The sequence below is a fragment of the Musca autumnalis genome, unplaced genomic scaffold (genome assembly GCF_047663935.1).
Source record: "Musca autumnalis isolate F117 unplaced genomic scaffold, ASM4766393v1 scaffold_5, whole genome shotgun sequence".
Taxonomy (NCBI): domain Eukaryota; kingdom Metazoa; phylum Arthropoda; class Insecta; order Diptera; family Muscidae; genus Musca; species Musca autumnalis.
In genome coordinates, this window is record NW_027412088.1 from 11436781 (window position 1) to 11457688 (window position 20908).

Here is a 20908-nt window from a genome sequence, read left to right on the forward strand (position 1 = left end):
GGCCATGTGTTATTTCTTAAATCCATAAATTGTTTGGTTTTCAAGGAAATATACTTCAGTGGTTTTCCGTTGCCTTCTGAAGGGTTTAAAGTTTTCCTTCTATATTACAAGCCGCTCCTCTGGAGTACAGACGCTTCTTTGCTGTGTTTTTTTTTCGAAGTAAACTCTCCGGGCTGTTTGGTCCGCGGGAGGTATTTCATTTCCCTCCTACCACCCATATCTGGGAAGCATTCGCTATCCGCCACCTGCGACGCGTTCTCTAGGGATTACAGCCTCCCCCCGAGAAAGGCACAGTTATAAATTTGTTAAATATGGTAATTAATTGGTGAACATTATTTGCGAATGTGATGTGAAAGTCATGTTCGGAATTCTAACTTTGCAGTACATAGCAGCTATCATGAGAGTGTGGAGGACTTTTGCGATGTTTATAGAATAATTTTCGCAAAATATTCACAATTTTCATCCGAGGCTATATACACCTTGATATAATTCTTCCATATAAAGAACAGGTTTGGCTATGGATTGACTTTATTGGTCGATTTCTTCGGGTCCCACACACAATTTCACACACAACATTTTCTCGAAAGTTCAGTTTAAGGTCCAAAAACCCCAGCCGGCGCCAAATAAAATGCCCGTTTGACGATTTCGGACATAATGGACCAAAAGTTCTAAAAAACCTTACGGTGTAACAGTGTGTAAATTAGGGTGGTTTTAAAAAATCAATGTCGCAGGGCCAACCTATTTTTTAGTTTTGTTAGATTTTAAGATAGCCAAAGTATGAGCACAATTGGAAGATGTTAAGACTTGCCACTGGGGACTCAAAGTTAGCGACTTGAATGGGGCCAAAGCTGAATTTTCACGTTTTAGAGAATGTTTCAGGTTACGAAGTTTTCGGGAATGTATACATACGAAAGGAAGAGCGTAAAACGGCGTTTGCACTAGAGCTTTTTTGCCTGGCTAACCTTATTAATAAGGATTTTTTGATGTTTACGCTACGGAATTAACATTTGAAACCCAAACCCACTGGGTTAATCCGGTCCCAATTTTAACATCTATATCGCAATAGCGGTAAAACCTACGAAAATATCATAAAGGTCAATCTTGAAGAGAATTTTTTATTATCCCCATTTCGATAGGAATTGTGGCTTCCAAGCAAAATCGTGAAAACCTAAAAAAACCCCTAAAAATGTCAACTTGAATCGCAGTTTATTTAAAAAGCGCTCCGGCGATTTTTGTGTTTTTTGATTTTTCTCATTGTAGTTTCAGAATGCGAAAAAACTTCCCAGGTGTAAGCACCTTCCATTTAAAATTGGTTCAAGAGCACCGTGATATGCCTGTATTACTCTTTTTGCTTGGCTGGCTGGAGCGCACCTTAATTTTAGAACGGATAAACCGATTCGGTCTAAAATTTGGCTTCCTAAAACATAGTGTAAATATAGATAAATTTAAAATATAGACAATGTCGGTTCACTCCTTCAGGTACTTTCCAGGAAATATTTCAGAAAAGTGCAGGTTAAGACCTGAACTCGAATGGTTTTGATTTTTTTCCAAAAAGTTGTTCTCGTGGCCCCTGTTATAACAGTAAAGTTGTTGCATGTCAATACTATTTTCATGATAATTGTCCATAAAATGCCACGAGGTGGCACCCTGCTTGCTTTCTTCAGGGCAGCATTTTTGCAGACTTGAATGTTCTTCAATTGTGTAGCGCTACTACGAAGTCAACAAGGGTTCTTTATCGAAACCCTAAGTTCTGCCGAATACTGAATTGAGAAAACTCCGGTAGGTCCCCGAAAAATTTAGCTTGGTTGACGTTATCGAAGACCTTCGATATGGCTTTTTAGGCTTTTAGCTACATTTACCACCCGATTTAAAGTACTTTAGCTAAATTTGTTTGACCGAATATGCTGAAATTTGACATTTGAGGTTCTCAAAGACCAAAAAATTTCTCCACTAAAAATTTCTAAGATAGGTCCACGTATTGGTACATAAGGGTACCTCCCGATTTAAAGTATTTTTAGGCTTTTAGCTACATTTTCAGACGGAATTAGCTGAAATTTGACATTTTATTTTCCGAATGACCAACATACTTCTCCAGTAAAAACTGCCAAATAGGTCCACGTCTGGGTATAGCCCCATATAACGGTACCTCCCGATTTGATGCATTTAAGGCTTTTCTGACCGAATGAGCTGAAATTTGACATTTTATGTTCCCAATAACCAAAAACTTCTCTACAAAAAATTATCAGGATAGGTCCACGTTTTGGTATAGCTCCCATATAGTGGTATCTCCCGATTTAAGATATTGTGGGGATTTTAGCTAAAATTTTTGACCGAACTAGCTGTAATTTGACATTTGAGGTTATCAGTGGTCCCGAAACTTCTCAAAAATCGTCAATATATGCCCATGTTTTGTAATAGCTTCTATACAGTGTCGGCCAAAACTAGAGCACCCCTTCAGTACATTTTTTTAAAATGATATTTTTTAAGAAAACAAAGTTATGAATTTATTTTTAATTTTTCCTTTTCTATTTATTTATACCTTTTTAGAATTTAATAAACTAAAGTTACAATTCAAAAAACATTTTAGGTCGCAAATATAAGCGGACAAAACTAAAGCACTCCCCCAATTTAAGGTACCATAAAAACTATTGAAATCAATATTTCGTTACTTATCCTCTATTCTGGTTGACACAAGCACATCTTTTAGGCATAGAGGATACTAAATTATTAATTATTGCAGCGAAAAATTAATTTTCGGAAAATGTTACCAAAATCCTCAAAATACTGAAAATCGGGAGATACCGTTATATGGGGACCATACCAAAGCGTGGACCATGTCCACAATTTTTGCTAGAAAAGTTTTGTGACTACTAGGAACCCTAAGCACCAAATTACAGCTAATTTAGTAGGAAAATGTGGCACACATCCTCAAAAAATAAAAATCCGGAGGTACCGCCAAAACATTATCCGATATTGTTGATATTCATCCAAAAATGATGCTACAACATTTTCTGGTCAAATACAATATCGCTTACATTTAAAAATTAGCAAAAGAGCGATTCACAGAAGAGCTGCAGAGGCCGGCTTTTTCAGGCGACGCACAGTGCAAAATATGAGCACTTTAGCGGAACTTTACTAATAACTTTTAAAGGAAAAGGTGTAGATTCCTAAAATTTTGGGTAAATGTTTCTTATATTAGTGGACAGTGTGGGCTCAAATTGGGCCACATAGACCCGCGGTTTCCTGTAGCGTTCATGTAACGCCGGCTGCCGTTTTTAGGTTTTTTAATTCATTTTTCAATGGATTTTGATGCAAATTGGTATATTGGGTTTTCAGCGGATAGAAAACTTATGTACAAAATATTTTCAATACAGGTTCGCGTTTTGGAATAGCCCCCACATGCCGGGTTCCCTCATATTGGGTATTTTAAAGGTTAAAGACAAAAATTGCAGCCGATTTTGATGCAAATGTAAATTTTAAGATGTTAGCGAATAAAAAACCTCCTCACACAAAAGCTGTCAACATAGGTCCACTTCTGGGAGTTTTTTGTTTTCATTTGTATCTACAATGTTTATTGGTCCATTCAGCAGGTTAATAATGTCTTTCAAATCAAGTTCAGGTCTGCACTGCATTACAATTTTTAACGTATTTTGGTATTTGCACCGCAGCATCTAAAAATGTTGCACTATATGTAAATCACCAACATTTAGAGGTCAAAACTATGAAAAATTGCGAGAGGTTTCTTAATTTTACAGAAATTATCATTGTTAGAATTAGTGAGTCCATTTCTTCAAAACACAGTCAACAATGGCGTTCATTGTCGCGTTTACCTTCCACTTTTGGAGAATGCAACTGAATGAAATTCCCGAAGTCTTTTTAGAAAATCTTGAATATCTCCAAAGACCGCGCGATACAGCTCCAGTTTTATAGCTTTGCGAACAGAGGAGAATCCAATCTTTCAGATTATATATATCTTAACACGTGTATGTACGTAATTCACTTTTGAAATGACCACGGAAAATAAAAATTTACAACTTTGAAAACTTCAAAAATCACTTCTTTCCGACTAAAATTGCACGAAAACAATAAGGGTTTTTTGCATTTTTTTAAAGTGTAAAATATCATAATTATTTTTTAAAATATTAAGAAAAATAAATCATGGCATACTGACTTACCATTTGTCCGCGCCACTCCATTTTTTTAATGAATCAAAAATACATTTCTTACAAAAAAAAAATTAAAAAGCCAAGGTGCAACTTTAAGTGCATTTTTAAGTCGTTTCGTGAAGTAAATCGGCAAACTGAGTATGGACCATTTGCTGTGGAGTACTTAGCTAACGAATTCAATAAAAGTTTAATTAATTTCATGTATTTGAAAATCCTTTAAAGTTCCACTAAACTTCCCAAATTTCGCACTGTGCGACGACTAGCAAAAAAAATTATATTGACAATAAATGAACTGTAGTATTCAAAAATGGAGGACTGTGCCGTTTTCTAATGAATCGAAGTTCAATTTAAAATATTCAGATGGCAAAAGGCGTGGACCAAATGGGCAACGGACCACTTCATAAAATTAATGGAATTATCGATGGTTTCAAGTATCGTAACATATTACAAGGCGTGATGTTGCCTTATGCTGAAGAAGAGATGCCACTTAAATGGACGTGCCAGGAAGACAATGAGCCAAAACATGTATCGAAGGTGGTTAAGGAGTGATTTAAAAACTGTTCAACAGGAGTTTTCCGTTGGCCTGCCCAATCCCTTTATCTAAGCTCTCGATTGGGACTTGGTGGAGATTGTTAACTCAAAAATTAAACGGGGGTGATTTAATTTTGTCGGCTTATATTTCCGACCTAAAATGTTTTTGTAATTTTAACTTTTTTTTATTAAATTCTGAATTCCTTATTTTTGTGTGTTTCCATAATAAAGGTAAAAATAAATAAAATGAAAAGTAAAAAATAAATTTATAACTTTGTTTTCTTTAAAAAATTATCGTTTAAAAAAAATTTGGTACTTTAGTTTTGGCCGACACTGTATAACGGTACCCCCTGATTTTCGGTACTTTGAGGATTTTAGCTAACATTTTTAACCAAAATACCTGTAATTTGACACTTGAGGTTCTCAGTGCTCACGAAACTTCTCCGCCAAAAATCGTCCACATAGATTCATTTTTATACCCTCAGCATTTATGCTAACGAGGGTATATACACTTTCATTCGGACAAAATGTCCCTCATCGAAATAATGGTTTTACACCCCAAGTATGTTTGGACGAAATGTGTTTCAGACAATTTGAAGTTGATTTAGCCATGTCCGATTCGGTTCAAATTTTGGCTTTCGTAATATTTTGTCCAAACTTATTTTAAGTTCGAAGATGGGTTATATCAGTCCACTCCTTCCGGTACCTTCCCCACAAAAGTTCAGAAATGTTCGAAAAAATTGTGCGCACGATAAATCTTGAAGGGAGTAACCGATTTGGTACATACTTTGCACATCGTGAAATTGCTACCAGACTTAGATGAGGTTCCAATATGGACTCAATCGGTTCACTCCTTCGGATACCTCCCACATAAAATTTCGGATAAATTCAGTTCAGGACCTGTTCACGAATCGCTTTGATTTTTGTTGTAGCAACTTGTATTTAATGCCCCCTATATAACGGTATAAGTTTCATCAGGGGCAAGTCCATACTTACTGAGAAAATAGCCTGAGAGGTACAAAAAGGCCCTATGACACCGTGTGTAGTGGTTGGAGCGCCAGATAACTCCTTCAGTAGGCTAGTGTGATAAAAAAGCCATATCTATCGATATCCCTGCAAATTTTTGAGGTTTAATCCTATAAAAATTTTTAAAAACCCCTAAATACATACGTTTTTTGGGACAAAATGGTTTCAATATATACAGGCTGAGGGTATATCTCTGTCGGCAAGGCCGACTGATACTTTTTTACTTGTTTGGTATATACTCCATATAAAGGTACCGACAGATTAAAGAAATTTTTAGATACGTTTTTGACTTAATTTCGGCATTTGGGGCATCCATTTTAGCTTAGAATATTTTATGGTGGAGTGTATAAGAAGTTCGACCCGGCCGAACTAAATGTTTTTTACTTGTTTAATTCTTAAAATAATTCTCCACCCCTACGTCGAGCTTTATTTTGTTGTCAGTGTCACAAAATAGTTTAACCCCCTGTTTTTGTAACTATTTTTTGTTCGTTCGTCTATATTCGTAATAATTTGGGAATCCATAGCTCAGCCCCTAGATGACATACAGACCTAATTCTTTGTAGACACGTTCTATATATAGTTAAGAATTTCCCATTTAAAAATCGGCTTTCCACATTTGCACTAAGGCGAGTAAATCGATCTACAAAATTTGACAATTCGTGTGAGAACAATAATTTTTTTTACAAAAACAGGGGGTAAATTCCGACGGGACATTTACATTGATATCGATAGTATTTTTCTTTTTAAACACCACATAAAAATTGACAACAATTAAATGATTTCGTGGTTAATTTAGAAGTAAAAACCATATCAATAACCGCAGTATGTAACCGCGAAAAGATAGATTATATGGCTGTGCAACTATAAATGTATTTCAACATTAATAAAAACCACAAATGTTATACAAAATTTCAGATCAAATTTCATTCTGGCAAAAAGATCAAACCAACCTTAAGGTGATTTACAACTAAAAAACTTAGTTGAAAACGAGTGAACAACAGGCAAAGTTATAGCACAGATACCACCTAAGAGCAATTTAAAACACCCACAACACTTCCACTTGTGTTTATTCAAAGGTGTTTTTGGTTTTTCCAGAGGTTTATGGAATTATAACCGCTTAAGCTGTGTTAGTGGTTGAATTGGAAATTGTCAGCAATTTAAAATCCCGATCGCTTACAAGTTGTTCACATTTCTCGTCCTCTAACCGCATTGACAGGGACTGCAATGATAAATTTTTATTACAACGCTTAACAAGAGGTGTTGCTGCCACAATTGCATCGTCATCATCAACATTGCAACCATTAGTGTAAGGAGCAACTAGGACATTTTGACGACCAATAACAACACCACCATCGTCACCCAAAGTAGCTGCAATACAACTCGATGGATTGATGGGTAAAACTATGAATGCTGCAGTTGTAATGACATTGGAAAACGGGAGAAAATTGCAAACATTCGCAACTGCACATGTTGTTGTTGTTGTTGTCGTTAGGGAGACAGTGTTGCTGGTTTGTTTATAATCAATGTCCTGTGGCCTAGATTGCGCAAAGTTATTTGGACATGCCGTCGTACTCGTATCATTGGAAGTGGGACCGAGTCGAGTAGTTGTTGTTTGTTCACCTTCAATTGGCTTTGCTTGAGTTAATGACTGTTGAGTTGATTGTTGATTCTGTTCCGCGTGTGGCTGTTTTGCCATATGTCCATGGGTCATGATGTAGGGGTATGGTAGACGATTTTCTAAAATTAAACGTATATCACGTGCCGATTGCCACCATCTGTAAAATAGTTTACATACATTAATGTGTGTTTTTGTTTACCATATTAGGCTGTTTTGCCAAGAGTAGTATTATTTGGATTTAAGATGGTTTTTTATGTGAGGTGGAAAGGTATTTGCAGCTTTTAATGAGTTGTGGTAATCAATAGGTGTGTTGTTCAAAACATATACTGAATTATCAAAAATTGTAATATTTTCTTGGAATATGATCAGCCTTTAAAATCAAATGATTTCTTTATTTCAAATCCATGTTTGAGGCCTTTATGGTTTTTTAAGGAACTGCCTTTAACACCCGTTAAAGGTAGTGAGCTAACATGTGCCGCGCGTTCACCCATAAGAACGTTAAAAACTTGGGTTTGGGCGTCGGGTTAGTAACCCTCCCCTAGAAAAAACATCCTACTATGAAAAAACGAAAGAAAAGAAAAACAAACCCCTCTAAAGTTGACGAACCCAGCAAACGTTTTAAGGACCATGATCTGCGAATCTGCACCTGGAATGTTCGCACTCTTTATAGAGAAGGTGCAGTCTTCGCATTGGCAGACGTACTTGAAAAGTACAAGGCCGATATTACTGCCATACAGGAAATACGATGGATTGGGAAAGGCGTCACAACAACACCTAAAGGTGACGCACTGTATTATAGCTGCCATGACGTAAAGCATGAGTTTGGTTGCGGATTCGTAGTTAGTCGGAGACTAAAACATCTGGTATCCAGCTTCACCCCAGTGAATGAAAGACTTGCTGCAATTCGAATAAAAGCTAAATTCTTCAACATCAGCTTTATTTGCGCTCATGCTCCCACTGAAGAAACGGACGAACAGACCAAAGATATATTTTACGAGCGCTTAGAAGAAACATACGACCGTTGCCCTGCCCATGACATTAAAATCATTCTAGGCGATTTTAATGCCAAAATTGGAAAGGAGAATATCTTTGGCCCAACAGTCGGGAAATTCAGTCTCCACAGTGAAACATCTGACAATGGTATAAGGCTGATAGACTTTGCAGCTGCAAAAAACATGGTAGTTAGCAGTACCAGATTTAATCATCTCGATATTCATAAGGGCACCTGGCTGTCTCCAGATCAAAGAACAAGTAATCAAATCGATCATGTTGTAATAGATGGAAGACATTCATCCAGCGTGTTGGATGTACGATCGTTCCGAGGCGCAAACATTGATTCGGACCACTACCTTGTTGCAGCAAAGGTACGTACCCGTCTAAACGTTGCAAATAAAGCACGAACAGACACAACGCGGAAGTTGGACATCGATAGGCTGCAAACACAACAGATAGCCACAGCATATTCCACTCAACTAGCCCAATTGCTTAACGCAAGCACTCCTTGTCCCGATAACATAACAGCACAATGGCAACATATTGCCCACTCCATGCAAACAGCCGCAAAATCCATACTTGGATTCCAGAGACCTCCACAAAGGAATTCATGGTATGACCAGGAGTGTCGTGCAGCTACCGAAGAGAAAAATGCGGCATATAGAGCTACTTTACAATAAGTAGCAACGCGTAGCGCACGAGAGAGATATCGGGAGAAAAGGAGAGAAGAGAAACGTCTTTTCCGCAAGAAAAAGAGAGAAATGGAAAAGCGGGAGTGTGAAAAAATCGAGATGTACAGGAGCCAGAATGAAGTCCGAAAATTCTACCAAAGAGTGAAACATCAAACAGATGGCTTTGGTACAGGCACATCCTCCTGTAGAGACCAGCAAGGTAATCTGGTAACAGATACAGACAGCGTGCTCAGGATATGGAAGGAACATTTCTCCAATCTGCTGGTATCCAATAGTAGCGAAGACGATGATACCACAGATCCAATCCCAGAAGATGGTATAGAATGTATACCGCCCGGCCAAGATGAGGTAAAAACAGCAATCAACCGGCTGAAGAATAATAAAGCAGCAGGAGCCGATGGCTTACCAGCCGAGCTGTTTAAAACCGGAGGCGACGCGCTGATAAGGTGTATGCATCAGCTAGTTAGCACTATCTGGCAGGAAGAACGCGTACCCGACGATTGGAACCTGAGCATCCTATGTCCCGTCCACAAGAAAGGAGATAAGACTGTATGATCCAACTATAGGGGCATAAGTCTTCTCCCTATTGCCTATAAGATAGTGTCAGGGATATTGTGCGAACGACTAAAGCCAATGGTCAACGAAATAATTGGACCATACCAATGTGGATTTAGACCTGGCAAGTCCACCATTGACCAGATATTTACCCTGCGGCAAATTCTAGAGAAGACCCAAGAGATGCAGATCGACACATTTCACCTTTTTGTCGATTATAAAGCAGCATTCGACAGTCCCCTCCGATCAAAGGTATTCCACGCAATGTCTGAATTTGGTATCCCCGCAAAGCTCATCCGGCTTTGTAAGATGACTTTAACTGATACTAGGTCCTCAGTTAAAATAGGAAAGAACCTCTCCGAATAGTTTGGTACCAAAAGAGGTTTCAGACAAGGAGACAGCCTTTCGTGAGACCTATTCAACATTTTGCTGGAAAAGGTAATACGAGATTCAAATGTCAAAAGAAATGGCACAATTTACACCAATAGCCACATGTTACTTGCCTATGCTGATGACATAAACATCATGGGACGGTCAGTAAAGGAAGTAACTGATACCTTTAGGAAGGTCGAAGCAGAATCTGCGAAAGTGGGTCTGGCGGTAAACGTCGAAAAGACCAAATTGATGGTGTCGACGCGCAAAGCGTCCATAGAGCTCGGGCCAACTGTGGAAGTTGGTACCTACAATTTTGAGGTAGTTAAAGACTTCGTCTACCTCGGCACTGCCATAAACACAACAAACAACATCAGTTGTGAAATAAGAAGAAGAATTGTATTGTCCAACAGATGCTACTATGGTCTAAGTAAGCAATTTAATCATCTCGTCAAACAAAAATAACACTATACAAAACGCTGATACTACCCGTGCTAATGTATGGCTCCGAAGCATGGGTACTTGCGCAAGCAGATAAGGCAGTGCTTGGTGTGTTTGAGAGGAAAATTCTTCGAAAGATCTACGGGCCGATTTGCGTTGACGGTGAATATGGACGTCGTATGAACCACGAGCTATATAAGCTATACAAAGACATGCATATAGTTAAACGTATCGAGATGCAACGATTGCGTTGGCTAGGCCATATCATGAGAATGAGCGATGATGAACCCGCTAAAAAGGCGTATGAATACATGCCACATGGCGGTGCACGCAGAATCGGTAGGCCTAAGCTTCGATGGAGCATACAAGTGGATGAAGAAATGGAAAGGCGCGGTATTCCAAAAAGTCAAGCGAAAAACAGAGAGGAATGGAGATCTTTTCTTAGTTCGGTCTATGGAACAAATGTTCTGTAATGGGCCAACTAAGTAAGTAAGTAAGTAAGTAAGTTAGAATTATCTAATTACTGTAATTTCGTTAAAAATGTGTGTGTAGTTTGAACAAAATAATCTGAATCTACTTAATTTCGTAGATATGTATATTAAATTAAACTCCATTTTAAATATGATTTATAATCCATCTTTAATCTCCATCAGTTTGTGTGTCAAGTGATGACTTACTTTAGAGCATTTTGTGATGGCTCTTTAAAATTCTGCTTTTGCTGCAAATCAAATTTATTCATGCAAATAAACACTTATTTATGCCTTTCTTTCACGGTTGACCCAAATTTGCTATCTTAATAAATTATTCCAGAAATTATAAAGATTTTTAATGGCCAAAAGACCGTAACATTGCAGAAGAATATTTTGCATGCAATTTGCAAAACTGGTTATGAAACAAACACACACAGCAACGCAACTACAATGACGACTATGAAGTAATGGAAAACGAAGCAGATTTCCCTACGTAATTAGAAACCTTTCGTAGTTTCATATTTTCTTAATGTGAAAACTTCCACATGAAAATAACTACAAATTCTAATAAAGTTAATAGGACTTTGCTGTTGAGTTGCTGTAAACAGGTAAAACAGAATGCAAAATAGAAACGCATAAAAAAGAAAACGAGCAAAAGAAGCATAAACAATTTTCCATACCAACACACGCGCATTTACACACTCGCACAAACACAATTTTATATTAACCTCTCAAAAGGCGTTGGCACATGAAAAGCCGTAAAATAGCAAGAAAATTGTTTTTCTTAAGTGGAACGAACGAATAAACACTCCACTCCACAGCCCAACACAAGACAAGCAACAAGACATGAAAAGCAAAAGGGATTTCTTTCGAGTAAAGCAAAAGACGCAAGACGACCATGAAGATGAAAATGCAACAAAAGCAACTTGAAACACAGGGAAAGATATAATTGAGTTTGCATACAAATGAAATGAAATTGCATTTTGTTGGAAACTTAAAGACAAACTTTATACACAGCACACCAACACACACACATACACACAAAACACTCACAGATGTGAACATATGTAAATATACGACATAGTTTAATAAGAGAATCTACATTCAAATTTGTATGCTGGGCGAGACATAGGGTGTAATGGTGGATCATTTCAAAATTAGAAGCAGTAAGAAATGGAAAATTGTTTTTTCTTAGCCAAAGCTTTTAAATCCTCAAGCAAAATTAAAACCGACTTAAATTAAATAAAAAATAAAATAGTATCAGGGGTGACGTAGGGGATGGAAGATACCAAGGAACGGTCCTGACCGGCTTTAACATGGCAAAGCCCAGGATTTATCTTGGTCCCTCTTTCATCTCAATTGGACACTGACCTCCCCGTGGTGTCACCTGGGGAACTGCGTTTAACACCCGTTAAAGGTAGTGAGCTAACATGTGCCGCCCATTCACCCACAAGAACGTTAAAAACTTGGGTTTGGGCGTCGGGTTAGTAACCCTCCCCTAGAAAAAAAAACAGCCTACTAAGAAAAAACGAAAGAAAAATAACCCACTCTAAATTTGACGAACCCCGCAAACGTTTTAAGGTCCATGATCTGCGAACCTGCACTTGGAATGTTCGCACTCTTTATAGAGAAGGTGCAGTTTCGCATTGGCAGATGTACTTGAAAAGTACAAGGCCGACATTACTGCCATACAGGAAATACGATGGAACGGGAAAGGCGTCACAACAACACCTAAAGGTGACGCATGAGTTTGGTTGCGGATTTGTAGTTGGTCGGAGGTTAAAACATCTGGTCTCCAGCTTCACCCCAGTGAATGAAAGACTTTCTGCCATTCGAATAAAAGCTAAATTTTTCAACATCAGCTTTATTTGCGCTCATGCTCCCACTGAAGACAAGGACGAACAGACCAACGATATATTTTACGAGCGCTTAGAAGAAACTTATGACCGTTGCCCTGCCCATGACATTAAAATTATACTAGGCGATTTTAATGCCAAAACGGGAAACGAGAATATCTTTGGCCCAAAAGTCGGGAAATTCAGTCTCCACAGTGAAACATCTGACAATGGTATGAGGCTGATAGATTTTGCAGCTGCAAAAAACATGGTAGTTAGCAGTACCAGATTTAATCATCTCGATATTCATAAGGCACCTGGCTGTCTCCAGATCAGAAAACAAGAAATCAAATTGATCATGTTGTGATAGATGGAAGACATGCATCAAGCGTGTTGGATGTCCACTCAACTAGCCTAATTGCTTAATGAGAGCACTCCTTGTCCCGATAACATAACAACACAATGGCAAAATATTGCCCACTCCATACAAACAGCCGCAAAATCCATATTTGGATACCAGAGATCTCGACAAAGGAATTCGTGACCAGGATGTCGTGCTGCTACCGAAGAGAAAAATGCGGCATATAGAGCTACTTTACAATCAGTAGCAACGCATAGCGCACGAGAGAGATATCGGGAGAAAAGGAGAGAAGAGAAACGTCTTTTCCTCAAGAAAAAGAGAGAAATGGAAAAGCGGGAGTGTGAAAAATCGAGATGTACAGGAGCCAGAATGAAGACCGAAAATTCTACCAAAGAGTGAAACATCAAACTGATGGCATTGGAACTGGCACATCCTCCTGTAAAGACCGGCAAGGTAATCTGGTTACTTGTACTAAAGATATGGAAAGATCATTTTTCCAAACTGTTGGTATCCAATAGTAGCGAAGTCGACGAAGATACCACATACCCAATCCCAGAAGATGGTATTGAATGTATACCACCCGCCAAGATGAGGTAAAGACAGCCATAAACCGCCTGATGTATAATAAGACAGCAGGAGCTGATGGCCTACCAGCCGAGCTGTTTAAAACCGGAGGCGACACGCTGATAAGGTGTATGCATCAGCTAGCAGGAAGGATGCGTACCTGGCAGGAAGAACGCGTACCCGACGATTGTTCCAATCGTCCACAAGAAGGGAGATAAGACTGTATGCTCTAACTATAGGGGCATAAGTCTACTTCTATTGCCTACAAGATCGTGTCAGGGATATTGTGCGAACGACTAAAGCCTATGGTCAACGAGATAATTGGACCATACCAATGCGGCTTTAGACCTGGCAAGTCCACCATTGACCAGATATTTACCCTGCGGCAACTCCTGGAGACGACCCAAGAGATGTAGATCGACACCTACAAACTTTTTGTCGATTATAAAGCAGCCTTCGACAGCCCGCTACGTTCAAAGGTATTCCACGCCATGTCTGAATTTGGTATCCCCGCAAAGCTCATTCCGCTTTGTAAAATGACTCTAACTGACACAAGATCTTCAGTTAAAATAGGAAAGAACCTCTCCGAAGAGTTTTGTACCAAAAACGGTTTCAGACAAGGAGACAGCCTTTCGTGTGATCTTTTCAACATCCTGCTAGAAAGGTTATACGAGAGGCAAACGTCAAAAGAAGTGGCACAATCTACACCAATAGCCACATGTTTTTTGGTTATGCTGATGATATAGACATCATGGGACGATCAGTAAAAGAAGTAACTGATACCTTTATGAAGGTCGAAGGAGAATCTGCTAAAGGGGGTCTGGCGGTAAACGGTGAGGAGACCAAGTTGATGGTGTCGACGCGCAATGGGTCCATTGAGCTCGGACCAACTGTTGAAGTTGGTATCATAATTTTGAGGTAGTAAAAGACTTCGTCTTCCTCGGTACCGCCGGAAACACAACAGACGACATTAGTTGTGAAATAAAAAGAAGAATCGTATTGGCCAACAGATGCTACTTTGGCTTAAGTAAGCAGTTTAAAAACAAAGCCACAAATCGTCAAACTACCCGTGCTGATGTATGGTTCCGAAGCCTGTGTACTTGTTTGGTGTGTACAGTGCTTGGTGTGTTTGAGAGAAAAATTCTTCGAAACATCTATGGACCAAACTGCGTTGACGGTGAATATCGACGTCGTATGAACCACGAGCTGTATCTGCTATGCAGCGACTAGCTAGGCCATATCATAAGAATGAGCGATGATGAACCCGCTAAAAAGGCGCATGAATACATGGCACATGGCGGTGCACGCAGAATCGACAGGCCTAAGCTTCGATGGAGCATACAAGTTGATGTAGAAATGAAAAGGCGCGAAGCCAAAAACAGAGAGAATTGGAGATCTTTTCTTAGTTCGGTCTATGAAACAAATGTTCTGTAATGGGCCAGCTAAGTAAGTAAGTAAGTAAGTAATTGACACGCTCCTTAAAACTTTTGTAGAGTCTTAACGGGGGCAGCGATTACAATATATCTGGTAGAAATATTACCATGTGCAAAGTATGGACCAAATTGGTTACTGCCTTTTAGCGTTATATTGTGTGATCAATTTAGTTTCTAGTTTTTTGATCTGGTGACAGTTCCCTTATGAATGCTGAGATATTTAAATTATGTGCTCCCATGATGTGTATCAGCCTCCTACTGTTTTAAGATGTTCCAATGTTGAGACTGAGTTTCGCAACTGTTGGGCCAAAGATATTGTCTTTTCCAATTTCGACATTCAATTTGCCTGGAATAATTTTAATGTTATTTTTAGTTTGCTCGACTTTGTCTTTTGTTAGCTTTTATGCGAAGTCTTTAATGACACGGTGCCCTTGAACCAAATTTAAATGGAAGGTGCTGGCACCTGGGAAGTTTTTGCGGATTCTGAAACTACGATGTTCATAGATGAGAAAAATCAAAAAAAATGGTGTGGTTTCTTACATCCCTTACGTAACACCGGGACACACTACTAAATATACATATTCACATGCTACTATTCTTGAACATTATTGTTGTACATTTGTGATCATCTTTTCTGACTGACTTGACTGTGGATCTTTGAAATAACAAACATAGACACGTACACCACTAGTTTTATACATTCGCCACGTTGGGGTATTTGTCTGATGGAGAACACATCCATATACATACATATTTATGTATGTACATACGTTTATAAATATAAATATATACAACCTTCATATACAATCTAAGTTTAAAATAAAGTGAAACAGATATAACGAAATGGAAATATGCATAACATACTCGTACATGTCAGGGACTATGTCAGACATTGGGTGGGAACGTTATTATATTCAGTATTGAGACAGCTGTCAAATAGTATAAAAATGTGTTCAGTCGGAAATGAGAAATTATGAGCTTGTCCTCATTTTGCAAGAAAAATAAATATGCAGATATGTATGTGTGTATGTATTTTATCATGAGTTTTTGCTCCGAAGCATATAATCTAGAAATGGAATTTTTTAAACTAGATATATTTACTGCTTAACAAAGAAATGCAATGGCATGTTTTGTACCCTCATCCAAGACAAAATTTTAGCATTTCGGTGTGATAACGACGCTAAAACCTTCAAAATGCATAAAATTGGAAGAGAACCCGTTCTTGGGGGCTATATGATAATATATATAATTGTTCCACAAACATCCCAGAAGGGAGACTTCTCTCATATCAATGAGTGCACCCCGATTCATGTTAGCTCAATGATATGGGGCCTACTGTTTATCGCCGAGTCCGAACGGTCTAAGACACCACTTGTAGAGAAGTTTTACAAGGCTGAAATACTCAGGAAATGTCGCCAACATTACTGAGGGGTGGCAAGTTGAAAAGTGTTTGATGTTGACTGGCCGGGGAATCGAACCCACGACCTTTAGCGTACAAGGCGGGTATGCATACCATTGCACCACGGTGGCACCCAATATGAAGACGTGGGCATATACTGACAAATTTTTGGTGGAAAGTTGTATACCTTCAAGGAGGAGAATACCAAATTTCAGCAATACCAAATCTTAAATATTGCTAACTGTATCTTAATTTCAACAGACGGTTCGTCTGTGACGGACTTAGAGTTGTATGCTGATCAAGAATATACATTCACTTTATAGGGTCTCCGACGGATATTTCGGTGTGTTACAAATGGAATGACCCCTCCACATTATGGTGAAAGGTAAAGGGTAAAAGGGGCAAACACTGCCAAACTTTTTTCAATAATAAATTAGTTGTTTAAAACTATTAAAACAACAACAATTGGATTAAGCAAGACTTTTTGAATAAGCAAAATTAAAATAAATAAAAAATATATTATTTACTCTCGTCCATCACTATTACATACATATGTAGCATGTATGAATATTTCTAATAGCATACGAGTATACATAATTGCAAATTCAAAGATCAAAATAAAAGCAACCTTTTGAAAATATTCATAGATATATTTGCATATGTATACGGGAAGAGAGAACACTTATCTACATACACATATATACGAATGTATCTACATATATCTAGTATTTTGTGCAGAAAATTTAAACATGTCTACAGAATAAACGAAAAGTAAAAGTTAGATAGCATTAAAAAAAAAAACATGTAAAAAAGTATCAGTCGGCTTTGCCGACAGAGATATACCCTCAGCATGTGTGGATTGAAATACGTTTTTCCCAAAAAAAAAAAAAAAAACTTATGCATTTAGGGGGTTTTTTAAAAATGTTGGGTGTATGAACCGACAAAAGTATGGATAGGATTAAAGCTCAAAATTTTGCGGGGATAACGATAAATAGGGCTTTTTATCACACTAGCCTGCGATACACATAATATCGCTGTAAACAGGGCCACTAGGAAAACCTTCGGTAAAAATATCCAAAGGATCCTCGAACAGACACTTAACCACACAAAATTGTTGAACATTTGTGTGAATGGTACCACAAGGATTGGAGAGACAGGGCACAAATTTGAACATAAACTAAACAATATTTAGAGATCCAAAGTTTGGACCAAATCGGTTGCTAGGTTTATGAGAATTCGCGTGTACCATTTTAGCGAATACTTTCGTAGTTTTGTGGGGGAGGTACCGGAAGGAGTGGACCTATAAGCACCACCTTCGAATTGCATATAATATTCGAAGAAATATTATAATATCCAAACTGTGGACAAACGCAATATTCGGTTCGAGCTCTCCAGCCACTACATACGGTGCCATAGGGGTTTTTACAACGTTCGGGCTGTTTTCTCAATAAGTATGGATTGCCCCTGAAAAAAACTTTTACTGTCGTAATTGAGGCAGCGAATGTAAGATGCTTCAACAAAAATCAAAGTGATTCGATAGCAGGTCTTAAAGTGAACTTATCCGAAATTTTGTGTGGGAGGTACCGGATGGAGTGGACAAATATAGTTCATAATTAAACCTGATCTATATCTGGTATATATATTAGGATGTGTAAAGTATGGACCAAATCGGTCATTCCCATCAAGAGTTATCGTGCGCACAATTTTTCCGAACATTTTTGAGCTATTGTGGGGGAGGTACCTGAGGGAGTGAACCGTGTCTTCGAACTTAAAATAAGTTTGCACAAAATATTACGAAGACCAAATTGTTGACCGAATCGGCAGATCCGTTCAAGAGTTATCTTGCGCTCCAGCCACTACACATGGTGTCATAGGGGTTTTTTGTATCTTTCAGGCTAGTTTCTCAGGAAGTATGTACTTGCCCCTGTTGAAACTTATAGCACTTATAGCGTCGTATGGGGGACAGTGAATACAAGTGAAAAAAATACAGTGAAAAAAACTTTTACTGTCGTAATTGAGGCAGCGAATGCAAGTTGCTTCAATAAAAATCAAAGCGATTCGAGAGATGGCCCTAAATTGAACTTTTCCGAAATTTTGTGTGGGAGGTACCCGAAGGCGTGGACCAATTGAGTATTTATTGGAACCTTATCTATGTTTGATAGAAATTTCACGATGTGCAAACTTTGGACCAAATCGGTTACTCCCTTCAAGAGTTATCGTGCGCACAAATTTTCCGAACATTTTCGAACTTTTGTGGGGGAGGTACCGGAAGGAGTGGACCGATATAACCCATCTTCGAATTTAAGTTAAGTTTGGACAAAATATTGCGAAAGCTAAAATTTGAACCAAATCGGTTCAACCGTTCGAGAGTTATCGTGCGAACCAGCCAGGCGGACAGACAGACGGACGGACATTGCTAAATCGACTCCAAATTGTCTGAAACACATTTCGTCCAAACATACTTGGGTTCTAAAACCATTATTTCGATGAGGCACATTTTGCCCGTATGAAAGTGTATATACCCTCGTTAGCATAAATGCTGAGGGTATAAAAATGTCTTCAATCGGTCGAAACCTAACATGGACCAATGTTGACAGTTTTTGGTAGAGATGTTTTGTGACCACCCGGAACGTCAACTGATAAATTACAGCTAGTTCGGTTAAAAATTGTAAATAAAATCCTCAAAATGCAGTAAATCGAGAAGTGCCGTTATATGGGGGCTATACCAAAACGTGGACTTATGTTGACAATTTTTGGCGGAGATGTTTTGTGACCACTTGGAAACTCAAATGTCTAATTACAGGAATTGTAGCTATAATCCTAAAAATACAGAAAATCGGCCGGTACTGTTATATGGGGTTAAACCAAAACATTGAACTATGTTGACAGTCTTTGTTGGAGATGTTTGTTTGACCACTTAGAACCTCAAACGTCAAATTACAGGTAACTCGGTCAAAAAATTTTGCTAATATCCTCAAAATTACAAAAATGGGGAGGGACCGTTATATGGGGGCTATACAAAAACTTGGATAGTGGACCACGCTCACTTTTTTAAATATGTTATATCTTGAAAACTGATGACACGTCCAATTTTTTCAATACATTACTTTTTCAAAACTACTGAACATAATAGTTTTGTTCCTTTTATTTTTTAATGGTAAAAGTTGTAAAAGATAAAACTGTAAAAGTTGCTCAAATTTGCTCTCTCATGAACAGTTTTACCAGAAAGGTAAAGGAACGATCTGCTAGATTTGGTAGTAATGTCAAAAAACATGAAAATTAAATTTTCTTCTTTTATTTCACAGTTTTTAATTTTGTTTTGTCAGCGTTCGCCTTTTATCTTCTGTGATTTTTCATTTCTTTCTTCATTGTCAAATAGTAGTTAAACAAGTGTCGAAAAATCCATTCTACAATTTTTTACCTGTAGAAATTTTGCTGGTAGCCTGAGGTAGAAGAGAAAGGCATTTTTGCAGTCTCTCCTATCTCACTCTCTTAAAAATTGCTTCCACTTTTACAACTTTTTGGTAAAAATGGTAACCTCAGGTAAGTAAAGGAACACAACTATTTTCATGCAATTATCAGAAAATTTTCTGGAATATTCCGTGGTCCAAAATGCTATATATTTGTGGACGAATTTCGGGGGCCTATTGTTTTATAATCGCTATAGTTGCTAAACTTATCAGTGCATCGGCTTGCAAATTAATTTTCGAGGCAACATCTTTGTGTCCCGATCAAGAAAAACTATACACTTACAAACGTTCTTAAATGGTGAGGTTCAACGGTCAATCAGCCATGAAAAACTAAAACATATAAGTCTTAATAAGCGGAATAATCCAACATAACCATCTTTTAATTTTTATAATTAGATCGCTTTAGGATAAAGACCGAGGACACGGACGATAATAAATCCTAAAAAGCATCAATGGGCGAAAAAATCCGACAAAGTCCGTAAGAGAAAAGAAAGGTTACATACAAAATCTGTTGATAAATTTAAAATCCCCCTCGGTTTGACAATGGACCGAAGAAGTGAGGTAGAAAATAACTATTTTTGAATTGTGAAGCATTAAGTCCATAAAAAGTTGTCATTAAAACTCATTATGACTTGCCAACAACGCGGACCGGGGTCTGCTCGTCTGTTAATATTTCTATCATCCCGGTTACTCTATGATAACTGACAACTTCCGAAGCTATGGCTTAGCTATCATTTTCCTAACGTAGTATGTTTAATATACCGTTTTGAAAAGCTTATTAAGTGCAAAAAATCCGAACAATATATGAAGCATTCGTTGACATTTTCTCGCAAGTGGTCCTAAAGCATTGATTTCTGATCATTCCGTTGTTGAAATTCATTTTAATAATTTAATTTTCAACAACTAATTTATACACCTACATATATGCTTTTACATGCTTCTACGTACTGCCATTTTCAATTCCAAAAAAACTGCTTGATGT

The 20908-nt window shown here is 38.0% G+C and overlaps 2 protein-coding genes across 4 annotated transcripts in view; one reads left to right on the top strand and one right to left on the bottom strand.

Annotated features, from left to right (window-relative positions):
- Positions 1–20908, top strand: part of dpr1 (defective proboscis extension response 1) — a 541854-nt gene that overhangs the window by 362266 nt on the left and 158680 nt on the right. The window lies entirely within an intron of this gene.
- The window catches only part of LOC141405727 (uncharacterized), a 36793-nt gene continuing 22458 nt past the window's right edge, over positions 6574–20908 (bottom strand). For both annotated transcript variants that reach the window (XM_073990395.1, XM_073990394.1), the window contains exon 6: positions 6574–7498. In XM_073990395.1, coding sequence (XP_073846496.1) covers positions 6841–7498 — 658 coding nt within the window. In that variant the 3' untranslated portion in view covers positions 6574–6840. The remainder of the gene's footprint in view (positions 7499–20908) is intronic.